This window comes from Maniola jurtina, chromosome 22 (assembly GCF_905333055.1).
Source record: "Maniola jurtina chromosome 22, ilManJurt1.1, whole genome shotgun sequence".
Classification (NCBI taxonomy): domain Eukaryota; kingdom Metazoa; phylum Arthropoda; class Insecta; order Lepidoptera; family Nymphalidae; genus Maniola; species Maniola jurtina.
The window spans coordinates 10842704-10857653 of record NC_060050.1 but is presented as its reverse complement, the minus strand read 5'-3'; the positions used below and the strand labels follow the sequence as shown (position 1 = coordinate 10857653).

General features: G+C 39.8%; 3 protein-coding genes across 4 annotated transcripts in view; 1 reads left to right on the top strand and 2 right to left on the bottom strand.

The window, feature by feature from the left end:
- LOC123877044 (trafficking protein particle complex subunit 2-like) overlaps positions 1-14950 on the top strand; it is a 31674-nt gene that overhangs the window by 13115 nt on the left and 3609 nt on the right. Inside the window, exons 2-4 of the mRNA XM_045923558.1 lie at positions 11107-11238; positions 11704-11853; positions 12363-12566. Coding sequence (XP_045779514.1) covers positions 11149-11238; positions 11704-11853; positions 12363-12542 — 420 coding nt within the window. The 5' untranslated portion in view covers positions 11107-11148 and the 3' untranslated portion in view covers positions 12543-12566. The remainder of the gene's footprint in view (positions 1-11106; positions 11239-11703; positions 11854-12362; positions 12567-14950) is intronic.
- Positions 65-8559, bottom strand: LOC123877018 (kinetochore protein NDC80 homolog). The gene is made up of 14 exons (XM_045923505.1): positions 8366-8559; positions 7902-8082; positions 6972-7058; positions 6367-6449; positions 5648-5837; positions 5064-5198; positions 4292-4380; positions 3552-3670; positions 2799-3009; positions 2292-2430; positions 1253-1386; positions 940-1081; positions 633-847; positions 65-320 (listed from the first exon to the last, which is right to left on the bottom strand). Exons 1-14 carry the CDS (start codon positions 8416-8418, stop codon positions 176-178), a joined length of 1923 nt encoding a protein of 640 aa, XP_045779461.1. The 5' UTR covers positions 8419-8559; the 3' UTR covers positions 65-175.
- On the bottom strand, positions 9268-13267 carry LOC123877042. 2 transcript variants are annotated; one of them, XM_045923554.1, is made up of 4 exons: positions 13042-13267; positions 10250-10467; positions 9871-10036; positions 9268-9481 (listed from the first exon to the last, which is right to left on the bottom strand). In XM_045923554.1, exons 2-4 carry the CDS (start codon positions 10376-10378, stop codon positions 9339-9341), a joined length of 438 nt encoding a protein of 145 aa, XP_045779510.1. In that variant the 5' UTR covers positions 10379-10467; positions 13042-13267; the 3' UTR covers positions 9268-9338. The 2 variants fall into 2 exon arrangements, with proteins under 2 accessions (XP_045779510.1, XP_045779509.1); XM_045923553.1 differs by lacking the exon at positions 13042-13267 and adding an exon at positions 10592-10675.

Below are 14950 nucleotides of genomic sequence, written 5' to 3'. Positions count from 1 at the left end.
TAAATGGAATTATATGCTGACCTAGCACCTAAAATTTAAATATTGTATTTTTTGTGTATAATGCTTTTGGTGGTTCAATAAAATAAAAAATAAAAGCGTTTTGGTTACACCTTGTAAGATGTGTATCTCGCAGAGGGGTAACTTCTTTTCCACTCTTAACATAACAGTCGCAGCATCAGCAGCCCAGCTTGTCGCGCCACAGCGCCAGCGTGTCGCGCAGACGCGCGGCACGGTTCTCGCGCGCTGCGCAAGCGCGCTGATGTACGAGCGCGCGCGTCGCGCTCACGTACGCGCGCAACTCGCTCAGCTTCGCGCGCCACCTGCAAACAACGAAATAATTCACATTCAAATCATTCATCGACAAATTGGGTTCTTGTTTTGAAGGTTTTTAGGTTATATGTGACAGGAAACACGGACGCCGGAAGGGTTTGTATCAGAAGCGTTGAAGAAAGACGTTTCGTCAAAGTGGATTGAACGTCGAGCACATAAGGATGCCAACGTTCACGGCTTCTCGCTGTTCTGTGGCAGAGTCTATGCACCAGGGTGTCATATCCGATATTTTTCGGGGTAGTAAAATGGCCGCTGGTCTGGTGCTGCTCGCGGCTCCAGTGGACCGACTGGGCAGTACTCACGCCGCGTCCTGCTTCTCCCAGAAGGCCAGCTCTGCCGCGACCTTGGCGTGCTCCTCCCTGTTGGCGCGCAGCTGCTCCAGGCGCGCGCTGGTCTGCTGCTGCTCGTGGCTCCAGGCGGCCGCATCCGAGCTTTCCTTGGCAACCTCAGCGTCCAGCGCTTGTTGTTCGCGTTGCATACTCGATTTCATGTCGGCGATTTTGGAGCGGGTTTCTTCCTGCCGAATAAGACAAGGATTCACATGAAAAGACGTGCCCTGACTGACTGATCTATCAACGCTCAGCCTCAACCACAGGTGGAGCAACTCACCAGCAGCACAGCTCGCTTCCTGCCCAGCATGCTGCGGCTCCGCAGCAGCTCAGCCTTCTTGGCGGCGAGGCGCGCGCCCTCCTCCCGCAGCGTCTCCACAGCCCTCGCCATGAACACTGCGCACTCCTCGTCCATCAGCTCCCTGGCAGAACATAATGTGAATGTATTACCTATTACCGGGTCGGCTTCGTGACTCCGAGATGCGGCACGAGGCGAGAGAGATGGAGAAAAAGAGGTAGAGAGAAAGAGAAGGAGAGAGGGAGCAGAGGGAAGGCGGGAGAGAGAGTTAGAGATATAATCAATGATGTATTACTTCTCGTCGACGGCGAGGTGGGCAAGCGCTGGCAGCTGCGTGCAGAGGCAGATGAGCAGCTGCTTGTATTCCACGCACGCGTCCAGCGTGCTCTTCTGCCACTGCGCCAGCTCGGACTCCTTGCTCGCCAGCATCTGAAACATCCACATCATGTAAGCGCGATGTAATGCAATACAGCGCCATCTATCCACAGAGTATACCAATTTAGCTACTATCGTACCACAAGGCACCGCCAAGGCTTCACCCGTATGTAGTCGAAATTCTACGGCCACATACCAAACGATTTGCCTTAAATCGATTTGCCTTAGGTTATTTTTAATTCGAACCGCAAGAATATGGGAACGCCCTTCTGGCATCAGTTTTCCCCTTCAATTTTGATATGGGGTACCTTCAAGTCAAGAGTAAATACTGAATCTTCTAGGCATGAACGCTCCATCTTATGCTGTATCATCACTTGCCAACAGGTCTGATTGCAGAAAAACTCTAGTCTACAAATTAAAAAAAAAAGATATTATGAATTAGGTTGCTCTTTGTTCCTAGGTGTATCATGTATTTTCATTCTTTGTAATATTGAATTTAGTAATAGAAATTTTTTCCCACTGGATTACAACATGGGGTTAGTCAAGGGGCGGACCAACAAGTTCCTGGAAGGCCGGCAACGCATCGGCGGTTCCTCTGATGCTGCAAATGTTCATGGGCGGCAGTAATTACTAGGTAAGGTACCCACCTGCTCGTTTGCTCGCTATTTTTTTTTTTTATTCACTATAGGTAAGCGCTTGACCACAATCACGCCTGATGGAAAGTGATGATGTGGTCTAAGATGGGACGCGTTTACCTAGAAGGTGCCTATTCACTCTTGTTTTAAAGATACCCGAATTGTAATTGATAGGAAACACAGATCGCGGAAGAGTATTCCAAACCTTAGCCATGCGTATGAGGAATAAAGACGCAAAACGTTTCGTGCGTGTAGTTGGAATGTCAACGACATAAAAAAAAAAGAATTTAAAATAATATGTTTATATAAGTAACTAAGAGTCACCTTGGAGATCTGCTTGGCCAGCGCTCGCTTGCTGTCGTGCACCCTCGTGGCGTAGTCCACCTTGTCCAGCAGCGCGGCGCGCTCCTTCACGGAGAGTGGCTGCTGTTCCAACTCCGCACGGAGCTGCTCGATCTCCGCACTGGGAACCATATTATTCATACAGTGAAATCCATGATTATAGGCTTCTATCGTCGTTTAGAACATTTTTTAGTAGATAACGGGTACATATTTTCCATACAACTATTTTATGTACGAGAGCATAAAAAATCTTTATTTTTCTTTTTACATTGCCTTAAAAGTAAAGAACGGCGAGAACTGCGTTAGTTACAAACTGTGTTACAGTTGTTAACGCCCAGTGCCCACCTCCACATTGAGAAAATTAGGTACCAGAAAGAAAAAAAAAATGTTAAAAATTTATGAATATTATGTTAAATTAATATGTGTGTTTGTGTTTGTGTGTGTTTGTGTGTGTGTGGAGCATAAGAAGTGCAAGATAATGTAACGCACCTCGCGCGCTCGATCTCCGAGTCCAGCATCCTCAGGGCCTCCGCATGGTCGCGGGCCGCGGCCCGCAGCGCCGCCGCGTCGGCCGCTGCGCCGCGCCGCGCGCCACGCACACTGCGCAGCGCGGCCAGCAGCGCGTCGCGCCGCTCCACGCGCCTCGCCTCCTCCGCGCGCGCCGCCAGCTCCTCCGCGTCTTCGAGCCGCCGCTCGTATTCTGGAACCATTATTTCATGGCACAATCTCATTCTTGAGCTTTGATCACTCTATCCACAGAGTGAAGTTAATATAGGGCAAGCAATTTCGTTCTCACCACCTGAGTGCCTGGTGCACTTCGACCGCCCGTTGTGCCAAAACCTTTCTTCCACGCACATGCAAGCTTTGGAATCAACTCCCTCCTATGGTGTTCCCACTAGATCACAACATGGGGCGGATCAACAAATTCCTCACAGGCCGGCAACGCATCGGCGATACCTCTGGTGCTGCAAATGTTCATGGGCGGCGGTAATCACTTAACATCAGGTGACCCGCCTCCTCGTTTTCTCGCTATTTTATTATAAAAAAAATATAAAATAAAAAGGGCTCTCTCTTTTAAGTAATCCCATACAAATGACAAAGACAAAAAACTCAGTGGGCTTTAATCATTTTGAGTGACCAACCAAACAAAAAAAGATGCTGCCGAGCAAGGAGTCTGAGCTGGCACTGGCGCTTCTTTTGCTTCAGGACTGACGAAGCTTTGCTTAGGAGCTGCAAGTTCACCTTTGATATTCTGTTCCAGCTGCAGAATCTTATCGTCGTCGTCACCCAAGAGCGCGCGCAGGCGATGCAGGTAGTCTTCGTTCAGATCGTCGAACTGGTCGCCCGGCGGCTCTTGGAATCTGTATACAAGTTATTTGTCATGGAAGATCGCAAAGTTGTTATTTTTAGGTTTCCCTTAAAAAAAGGATCCCTTATAGGATCACTTGTAGTCTGTCTGTCAAGAAAACCTATAGGGTACTTCCCGTTGACCAAGAATCATGCAATCTGGCAGATAGGTAGGTCTTATAGCACAAGCAAACGAAAAAACTGAAAACCATAAACGACAGCAGTGGGAGGACGAGTAATCGATCAATGAAAATGTTTACAATTAAAAGATGGCATGTTTATTAGGATTACCGAGAGTGCAAAAATAATAGATAATAGAATAATTGTTCTTTGGTCAATAAATATATTTCATTTTGTTTTTAACCCCCGACCCAAAAAGAGGGGTGTTATAAGTTTGACGTGTGTATCTGTCCATCTGTCTGTGGCATTGTAGGTCCTAAACTAATGAACCGATTTTAATTTAGTTTTTTTTTTTGTTTGAAAGGTGGCTTGATCGAGAGTGTTCTTAGCTATAATCCAAGAAAATCGGTTCAGCCGTTTGAAAGTTATCAGCTCTTTTTTAGTTACTGTAACCTTCACTTGTCGGGGGTGTTATAAATTTTTAATTTACACTTGTTCGTTGTTGCGAGGCGTACCGTATCCAACACTTGTTGAGGTACTCGCGGCGCAGGCACGACACATCGTCCTTGCTGATAAAAAGCCAGTCGTCCGACACTGGCATTTGCTGAAAACAACATTTATCAATTTATTTATTATCATGATCAACTCATCGCCGGCTCACTACAGAGCACAGATCTCCTCTCGTAGTCCATTATGCTAGCCAGGTGCAGATCGGCAGACTTCACACACCTTTAAGAACACTATGGAGAACTCTGAAGAGACGCAGGTTTCCTCACGATGTTTTCCTGCACCGTTAAAACGAGTGATATTCAATTGCATAAAATGCACATAACTCTAAGTTGGAGGCGCGTGCCCGGGATCGAACCCGTGCTCAGTAGTGGGCCGGTAATGGGTTGATCATGATGATGAAATATAACATTTCCCAATGCTTTTTACGGTACATCAAAAACCTGACCGAGTTTATGCAACGATGCAAAGCCTTGAAAAGCAGACCAACAGACAAACACTCTTTTCGTATTAATATTTTATTATAGTAATTATGGAGTACTAACTGAAGCCCACGACTTCGTTCCCGTGGATATAGGTTTTTATGGTAACTCATTGATTTTCCCGGATGAAAAGTAGGTTATGTGTTAATCCAGGGTAAAAGCTATCTCCATTCCTCAGCCAAATCCGTCCAGTAGTTTTTGTGTGAAAGAGTAACAAACATCCATACATACAAACTTTCGCGTTTATAACATTTATAGGATGGATAGTATAGATAGAAAGGTACAAACAAAGACTTACACAGTGCGTGGCCAAGTCCAGAAGGTACGCGATGAGTGCCAGCGCCTGTGGGAAGGCATGGAGCGTGTTGACAGTCTTCAGCCACGACTTGGACACTGGGCTGGGGTACAGCAGTCTTTTAGCCAGGTGCGGCAACTGTGGGCAAATTGATCCAAGTAGTTATCTCAGTTTTTACAGCATGGCAGGGGGTCAAATATGGTTATTTATGCCAATATGTCATAGTTGAGCCTTTACAAACGTGCAAACTGATAAATCATTTTTACCAGACCTCTCGCTCGCACTCAGAGAAACTGGCCTTATAGAACTGAAACATGATGCTCTGGTGTGGTGTGCAACAGAAAAAACCGACGCACCGAGGTATTTATTATTTACAAGGTATACTCGGGTTTTTTTTTAACATTTTGCACAATAAATCAAAAATTAATAAAAATCTCTTTTAGAAAGTACAGGTGAAGACAAGCATCCCTTTATCGATAACAACTTTTGCTATGATCTATGATCGTAATGATTTATGACCCCGTTCGCGCGTCCATGATGGCTCAACCCACGACGCGACCATGGTGTCGTACTAGTACGCCGGCTACCTTGGTGACGTAGTTGTCGGTGGAGAGCTTGACGTCGCCGATGATGGCGCTCAGCAGGTCGGCCACGATGTCGACGAAGCGCGCGATGGTGAGCGGGCGCAAGAGCGGCGCGCCCGTCGCCCCGCGCGCGCTCAGCGCCGCCGACACGCGCGAGTACTCCGCGCGCTGCCACGCCACGCTCGATATCTGTCTGCAATAAGGCCGCCTTTGCATACAGTTGTTTTTAGTTTATAGTTTCTTGTTTTGTCTTGGTTTCTTCTTGTTTTGTGTGCAATAAAGTCTTCTATCTATCTGCCTGATGGCGCAATCAAACAATTTAAATGCCTATTATAATACAAGTGTTTGAATATTTTTATATGGAACCTGGCATGCCTACAAGTCCGCCCATTTTCAAAAGAACCTCGTTTCGGCGGCGAGTGATAAAATATTCAATCAAAAAGCATTCAATGATGAAAAGTCTGTTTTTGAGGTATTTCAGTTTAAACCCCTAGAACAATAAAACATTAATGTAATTAAATTTACTATAAATATTTATTTCAGAAATGAACACTTTTTGATTGTAATCACTGTAGTCTATCAATGTTTTATTCTCCAAAATATAGGTTATTTTCCAAAGGACGGACTTGTAGGTATGCCAATTAGGTTCAATGTCCTTTAAGAAAGGTCTTGCTCTGTGTCAACTGTCATATCAAAAGTGCAGTTTAGTAACATATGTTTACCTTTGGTCCTTGACAGTGACAAATGCTAGCACCCTCTCGAGGCAGGTCTCCCAGCTGCGGCTGCTTCTGTCTTCAGGAGTCCTCTGCGATAATAATACTAAGCTATTTCTACACATATAAAAATAAAAAGTGACTGACTGACTGATGTTTAAGTATTATACCTATCTGAATTTTTATTGTCTATCAAGCAGCAATCTTGTCTCTGCACACCTTATTTTTACCCAACTATGGTAAAGCCAAAAGGAAGGATTATGATTTTGGCAGTCTTTGTATGTATGTATGTTGGTATCAGATTCGGCGTGTTCCACCATAGAGTCTAAATTACTGGGCCAATTTTGATAAATGAGTGGATGTGTGAGACTACATTTTATACAGAAAAAATTGACCTGACGGATGTTACAACTAAAAAAGTGAGGGTCTCCAAAAATTTTTTTTTACTATTGTATCGAGTGGGATATCAAATGAAAGAGGAAAAAATTCTGAGAATATAAGTATAGTTGTTAAAATGCGCCGAGCGACAGAAAAACAATTTTACTATATCTGTCGCTATCCCTAACGCGCAAAAGATGGAAACGTTTAAACTCTCTCTCTCTATCTGTACTTACCAATGGTGTAGTGGTGGGTCTAGAGTATTGGCTACTGCGTAGAGGCGTGGTGGTCGGACGGGGCTCACCAGTCTGAGAACGAGCCCTCTGGAGAAAGACATTAACAGTGACAAGTAAACGGCTAATTAAGGGCCAGTTTCTTCAAATAAACTTTATCTGATGAATAAAGACATTGCAGTTTTTATATTGGGAATCTGTTAACATGACGAATTCATCTGTAAGATACAGTGTACCTGGCAGTTGTGAAAGGGAAACTAATTATTTTAAAGTTTTTTATTCAATTATAACTTTTCTAAATTGGTCCCTACACTACCAGCAAGACTTGCCACCAAGTGATTCCTGCTGCATGCCTAAGTTCTACCATATACTCCCAAAGGCCTTAGTCCAAGACACACAGACTTCACACATCCTTGAAAACATTATATTATGGAGAACTCTCAGGCATACTGTAGCTCGATTTCATAAAACCTGCATCAATATTACAATCGCAATTATTGTTATTGGCTTATGCTATTCTTGTTGCAACAATGCATTGTAGCCAATAGTGAACAACCGTCAACCAATCAGAGGTGATTGGGATAGTGACATTGTAGCTGTCATTCTACTGCAATTGAACTGCAGGTTCCGTTACTATATTTTTCTTTACAATTAAATCAAGTGATATTTTATACTTAAAATGCATATAACTCCAAAAAGTTTGAGGTGCATACCTGGGATGGAATCTGTCTGCTTTAATAGTAGGTGGACACTTTAACCACAATGCAATCACAGCTTGATTACTATTTCTTTTTTATATATATTTATTAAACCTATAGAATATACAGGGCACTTTTGTTACATCCAGTGCCACAAAAACCACAATCAGTTTTCTGGTTTCTGGTTTAAGACATTTTTACCGGGCTCTATAATTATTTAAGTGCTATAAATTACCCCAACAGATAATTTGGTGACAGATGCATCTTTGCTCAAGCGTGCCACTCCGATTGTGCTTCGCGCAGGCTCCGCACTGCTGGACCTCGCACCAGTGGCGGAAGGACGCCGAGCCTCCGTCGACGTGCGGTCCGTGGAGCCCTGACGACGGACTGGCAGCATTGAAGGCTTGCTATCTAGCCTGGAAATTGATGATAGTTTAAACTAGCTCAATTGTTGTTTAAAACAGTTTAATTTAAACAAGCTGCATCAACTGTTTATGAATAGTCAGACTAACTATAAATCTTGGGTCAAGCTGGGTCGACACCAACTAAAAATCTCTACATATTCTATATATTATATTAAATGCAAAACAATTAGTGCAATCTGTATCTCTATCATCATCTCTAATGTTTTAATATCATTCTTGCAAACAAACCCTAATACATTATGAGTAAGTTTTGGAGTTTCAAAACAAAGTTTACCTCGATTTGCGTATAGCCGAAGAATGGCCGGGGACGTATCTGGTGGGCATCATTTTTGTCTTGTAAATGAATCGTCGAGCTAAGCACGAGTTTTCAACAAATTATAACTTTCTTTTATGTTTTTACAAAATACTAATTCACAGGTTGGATATTTGTTTTGGATTATAAATTATACCGTTAAAATTCGAATTGACATGACAGTGTTTTTTTTTAACTGGTTTTACGGCTCTGGGTTCTAGCGACAACGCAATGTGACCAGCAGCAGCGTACCACAGATTACTACACATGTACTCTGTGATGACATCTGAGTGATGCCCTGTCTTCGATCATAGCTGTGTGCCCTGTGATGTCTTGTATAAGGCGGATCAACAACTTGTGACGAACAGCAAACAACATCACTGGCAAGTGTGAGCACGGGTGTTCGCGAAATGGGTATGCTTGCTAATTGCTAGAACCAATTTGCAAACGCTTGTCTATCGATCTGATTGGCTGCAAGCCAAACCATAGCCAAACACTGTGTATAAAAAGTACTGTGATGTTTGTCGATGCTTGTTGTTCGCCCAAAGAATTTTGTACTTAATCTTCATACTAATACAAGAATTATTGGTACAATCCCATGTGTTGACTACAAGCGCTCACACTCACTCAAGCGTCTGACCGTTATTCGTTGTCACTTGTAGTTTTTACAGTTAATAGTTTCTATTAACTGTAATAGTCGGTAGTTGACAAGCGCATGAGTTTTGCTTTATATTAGCTTATTTCAGTTGTCCACGTAGTGATTATATTCTCTTTGCAGTTGCCTTTTAGTCATGATGATCCAACCTTTCATAGTTCATCGTTCCTCCATGTTCCCTTACATACTCTTTCTCTATTACTATACTGACTATGGGTCAGTTCGATTTGCTATGATGAGGAAATAAAAGTGCTAAATAAAATAAGCAGATTCTATTTAATTCATTTTTACTAAAAAAATCTACATCAATGATTCTTTATTCAATACTTTTGTATCAAGTATTTGCTTAGCTTGCTGCACTAACTGCGGAAACGCGGGATCGAGTAGACATAGTTTCATGAAACTCGAGTAGTTTTCGGGTATTGGCAATTCATTTAGCTTCACTGAAAGAAGCAAAAATTGGTTGAAAAAAAATTGAATAGGTAACATACATCTAAAAATCGCTGGATAAATAAAAATAATAAACCCTCTGGTGCTGCAAATGTTCATGGGCGGCGGTAATCACTAAATTAAACATTAGGTGACCTGCTCGTTTGCTCGCTATTTTTTATTAAAAAAAAAAAAAACTATCTGTTGTAAGTCGCAGGACGTAGGTAATCTTGAGCCCTCGGACATCCGAGAGATAACTCGCAAATCGGTTGGTTATTCTAAGCTCGCAAACTGCGTGCCAAACCACTATGCAGTGTGCAACATGCCTAGTAGGTATCAGTCGCGGTTTACGGACGCGTCCCATAGTTTGTCCGCCTTAAAGGTTACAAAATAAAATACAAACCTTTGTCTTCCAAAACACTTTTAAAAACGTCTTTTACATCATTATACTTCGTTGTAATTTTACATTTACTCGCCACTGAGCCATAGCTCACTACAGGAAAGCGAGCTTTCAGTTCTTGCAGGCATTGCAGTAAATTCTCTCTGATTTGAAATTTAATTTTCCTCACCTGTTTTTAATTAATAATATTATATTTAGTTATTAGTTTTGTGAGACCTAATGAGAAACTTCCAGGGTGTTCCTTTAAAGCCTCGTAAATTGTAATAGACGCTGCTTCATTAATCATCATACTTCGCTCTTTTATCACTTCTTTAATACATATCTAGTTATTCCCAATTCTGTGCTTTTAATCAAATATGTAATTAAATCTAAAATAAGTTACCTCTTGACCATCTGCGTTAATAATCAAAATTAAAACATCGTCTTTAAAAATGCCCTTGAGTTTTTTGCTAGTATTTATAGATTCTAAAACTTTATCTTCACAAGTTATAAGAAGTTGGTCGTAATGCATTCTTAGAAGTAAATTAGTTTTCACTGTACATTTCACCCAATTTCCGCCACTCCATATACTCAAATTTTCAATCGGTGTCACGATAGAATCTGTGAACAATATTATCATATCTTAGCTTGGATTATAAATCAGTTACAACCTAAAATCTATTAAATCATTGTTCACAACCATTACAACTTATTTGTTGAGTAATTTACTAAAAATGATACTTACTAATACGATTCATATTTATTTTTACTATAAAATGCCAGGTGGTTATTTCAGATAATTTGCAAATTAGAATAAATTTTCCCGCCTTTGCTACTCCCGCCGATTTAGTAGAGATTTTTTCTTTGCTGTAGACTCGGGCTTTGGATTCGGTGCATAGAGATAGTAAAGATTCGGTGACTCTATTTGTTTATGGGTAAAATCCGATCGAGCCAATGTCGGACAGAGTGCACGAACGGTCTAACTCCAATTACCAAAACCATAGATCAAAACAGAAGTCAGCTGTCAGCTGTTTCTAATGGATCTATGGCACATTTATGGTCCGTGTTGTTTTGACTTTTCAATTTTTTTTGCAATTAGGTATTGAAATTATTGTTGCAAAGATTATTACTGATTACTGTTTACTTTGATATACAAGTAGTTGATCGAAACAACGTATTAATGCAATAGAAAAAGGATAAATTATTTAATTATTAAGATATATCAAGGAGAGTAGTAACCTACCCGTTTGTGAAATAAATTTTCTGTTATAAGTTCAGAATCAAATATTATTGAATGGTGAGATGGCAGGGACATACTATTTTGTTATAGTTGGCCACTCCGATAACCCTATATTTGAGATGGACTTTATACCAGTTACAAAGGAAGTAAAGGTATTTAGACTCAATATTTTAGTGAAATTCTTTGCCTGTATCAGCCCCTCTATTCTTTCTTGGCTTAGTGTCGTTATCACTTTCTGTTATTCACAAATCTAAATTTACTTTATAGTCAAACTAGAGGATGCCCGCGACTTCGTCCGCGTGGATTTAGGTTTTTAAAGATCCCGTGGGAACTGTTTGATTTTCCGGGATAAAAAGTTGCCTATGTCAATAACAGGGACGCAAGCTACCTCGGTACCAAATTTCATATAAATCGGTTAAGCGGATGGGTTTTTAGGAATCCCATGGGAACTCTTTGATTTTCCGGGATAATAAGTAGCCTATGTCCGTCCCCGGGATGTACCAAATTTCGTCAGAATCGGTTAAACTGTCGGGACGTGAAATGTAGCAGACAGACAGACAAACAAACAGACACACTTTCGCATTTATAATATTAAGTATGGATTCATCTATTCAAAGAAAGAAGACAACAGACACCTGAACCAGTTCATAGCACACGCGGCACTGGACCTGGTGGATGAGCACATGTGGAAGGTCACCAACACATACCTCAAGTCTGTGGACAAGTTCAACCAGTGGTTCGTCTCTGCATTTGTGACTGCTAGTCAGGTATTACTGTTCCCACTTCAACTGAAAAACTTTATTACAACTCATCATCACCCATCGCACTACTGAGCACAGGTCTCCTCTCAGAATGAGAAGGAAAATCAGAGTTCCCACAGGATTATCAAAAACCCTACATCCACATCTTCAAAGCACCAGGCATCATCTACTTGGTACAGAATTAGCTTCCATCCGGAAGACAGACTACTCTGTATCTTGGTAAATCAAAGTTTTTTCTGAATTTTTAAAAACCTAAATCCATGCAAACTTTTTTACAGCATTTTTTTATAAATCCTATGTGAAATTAATTTTTTGGGATAAAATAAAATAAAATTAGCCCATGTCCACCTCTGAGATTCAAGCTATCTCTGCACCAAATTTCATCAGAATGAGTTTAGCAATTGGATTGCGAAAAGCTTGTGGAGTTGTAGACCATCAGACACCTTCCCATTTATAATTTTGTAAAGATGGAAATGAAACCTGCTAAGTTTTTTATTTTTCTTGTTTCTTAACAGATGAGGTTTGTCATGGTCCATGATGCTCGCAATGAAGACGGCATAAAGAACTTCTTCACGGATGTGTACGAGGCGTACATAAAACTGTTACTCAACCCGTTTTACAAACAGGACACAACTATCTCATTCCCAGCTTTTGAGAAGAAAGTACAGTTACTTGGCAAAAAATATCTAACGTAGCAATCTATATTTTTTAATTCCAAAATTAATTTATTTTTCAATCTTGAGGTACCTATTTACAAATCTTATTTTAATCAACAAGTTATCATTAAATTACAACAATAATAATACTATCTCAAGTTGTAATTACCTTAATTATTTTACCTATTCTTTTTATAGATCAAGTGAAAAAAGGAAAAATATTCGGTTTCAAAGTTACGCGGTCTTAAAAATTTACATACAAAAATCTTTGAGCCTCTGTAATTTTAAAACTACGTATTTTTAGAAAAATTTAAGGCACAGATATTAGTTTCTAGAATATGTCTGTAAAATTTAATGTACTTTGGTTGCTTAATATTCAAATGAAATTGGGACTACGATTGAATGGAGTTAATGATGGAGAGAGCCCTGTTAAAGTGGTAGCTTACTATATGTACCTAACTGGACAGCATATGAACGGTTCCTCAATCAACTACTACTTCACTCCTTATGCATGTGTTGCAACATAAAAACAACATACCATTCTTATAGGAAGGCTAGGTAAATTCCAATTCTTCAAAAGTGTAACCTTTCTCCACTGCGTCTGATTCGTCTTTGTATATGTAAGGCACCACATTTTTGGCTCTGGGAGTGAAAGCGGCACGTGGTGTGCTTTGTAAATTTTGCCTACTTCAAATAATTTACAAATTTGAATAAATTTTCCCGCCTTCGCTACTTCCGCAGATTTTGTTGGGATTTTTTTTTGCTTCAGGCTTTGGATTCGGTGACTACTTGTTTATGGATGAAATCCGATCGATCCAATATTGGGAACAGTGCACAAGCACTCTAACACAATTATCAAAACCATAGACAAAAACAGAAGTCAGCATGACCACAGACCAGTAACATTATGCATGACATTGACTTGACTTTTTCTATGGAGCCTATGGTTGGACTTCAAATCAAATCAAATCAAATCAAATCAAATTTCTTTATTGCGAATTTGGGTAAACAGTGGAGATGTTACAAAAATAAAAAGGTACAGCCAAATTCTGCTTATAAGCATGCAATATGTTACATTAAATTAAGATACATTTTGGTCACACAAAAAATAAATAAAAAAAAAAAAATAATAATTAAATAATAATAGCAAAATGTCCAAAATAAAAATACAGTTATAACTTTTCTGAGAGGTAATCATTAATTGAGTAATATGTCTTTTCTAATAATAGTTTTTTCAATTTTCTCTTAAATAAAGGAAGTTCACGGGTCTCAATTATATAGCTGGGCAAGTGATTATACAAAAGTGGCCCAGTGGAGAAAAAACTTTTAGAAAAATGAGCAGTTCTACAAGAGGGGTGCTGTAGTTTATACGCATGTCTTTTACTTTTGAGATTTTTATACAAGTCCAAGTTTTGTTTAATAAAAATGATAGTCTCATAGATATACATACATGGCATAGTCAAAATCTTATACTTCTTAAAATAGGGTACACAACTGTCCGTCATTTTTAATCTAAATATTGCCCTTAGACATTTCTTTTGCGCTTTAAATGCAGCCTCTTTTTCTGTAGAATTACCCCAGAATATAATGCAATATCTCAATAGTGAGGCAACATATCCATGATAAACCGTCAATAGTGCTGGTACATTAACCGTTTTACCTAGCATATAAAGTGCAAAGGAGAATTGGCTCAGCTTAGTGCAAATATGAGTTACATGCTCTTTCCAATTTAGGTTACAATTAATATTCAGTCCTAAAAATTTCGTTACATTCACTTCATTGATAGGTTTGCCCTCATAATTTATATCCAAAGCACACGACCTGTTTTCTCTAAGTGTAAAACTCATGAGGTTGGTTTTATCTAAGTTAATTTTAAGTTTGTTACAATGTAGCCAATTTATGATTATATCTAAGGTATGGTTAATATTACTTTTAAGGTCATTTATGTTTTTGTTTGCAAATATAACAGTACTATCATCAGCAAATAATACCATGTCATGCTGAGTCACATGCCTCGGTAGATCATTGATATAGATAATGAATAGTAGAGGACCCAAGATACTACCTTGAGGAACGCCGCGTTGAATCACTCTCGACTGTGAATGATAATTAATTTGCTTTTTATATTTCCAGCAGATTTTAGATATCTGAGTTATTTGTTTTCTATTTGTCAAATATGATTTTATAAGGTCTAATACATTTCCTCTCACACCGTATGCATAAAGTTTATTTAATAATATGTCATGGTCGACGAAGTCGAATGCCTTGGTTAAATCCATAAATAAAGCACAAACTGGAATTTTGACGTTTAGATTATGCATAATAGTGTTAAGGAATTTATAAACTGCCATATTTATGGTCTTGTTTTTACGAAATCCAATTTGCTCTTCTGCAAAAAAATTATTTTTCTCGAAATAACTATTTAATGACTTATAGATAATTTTTTC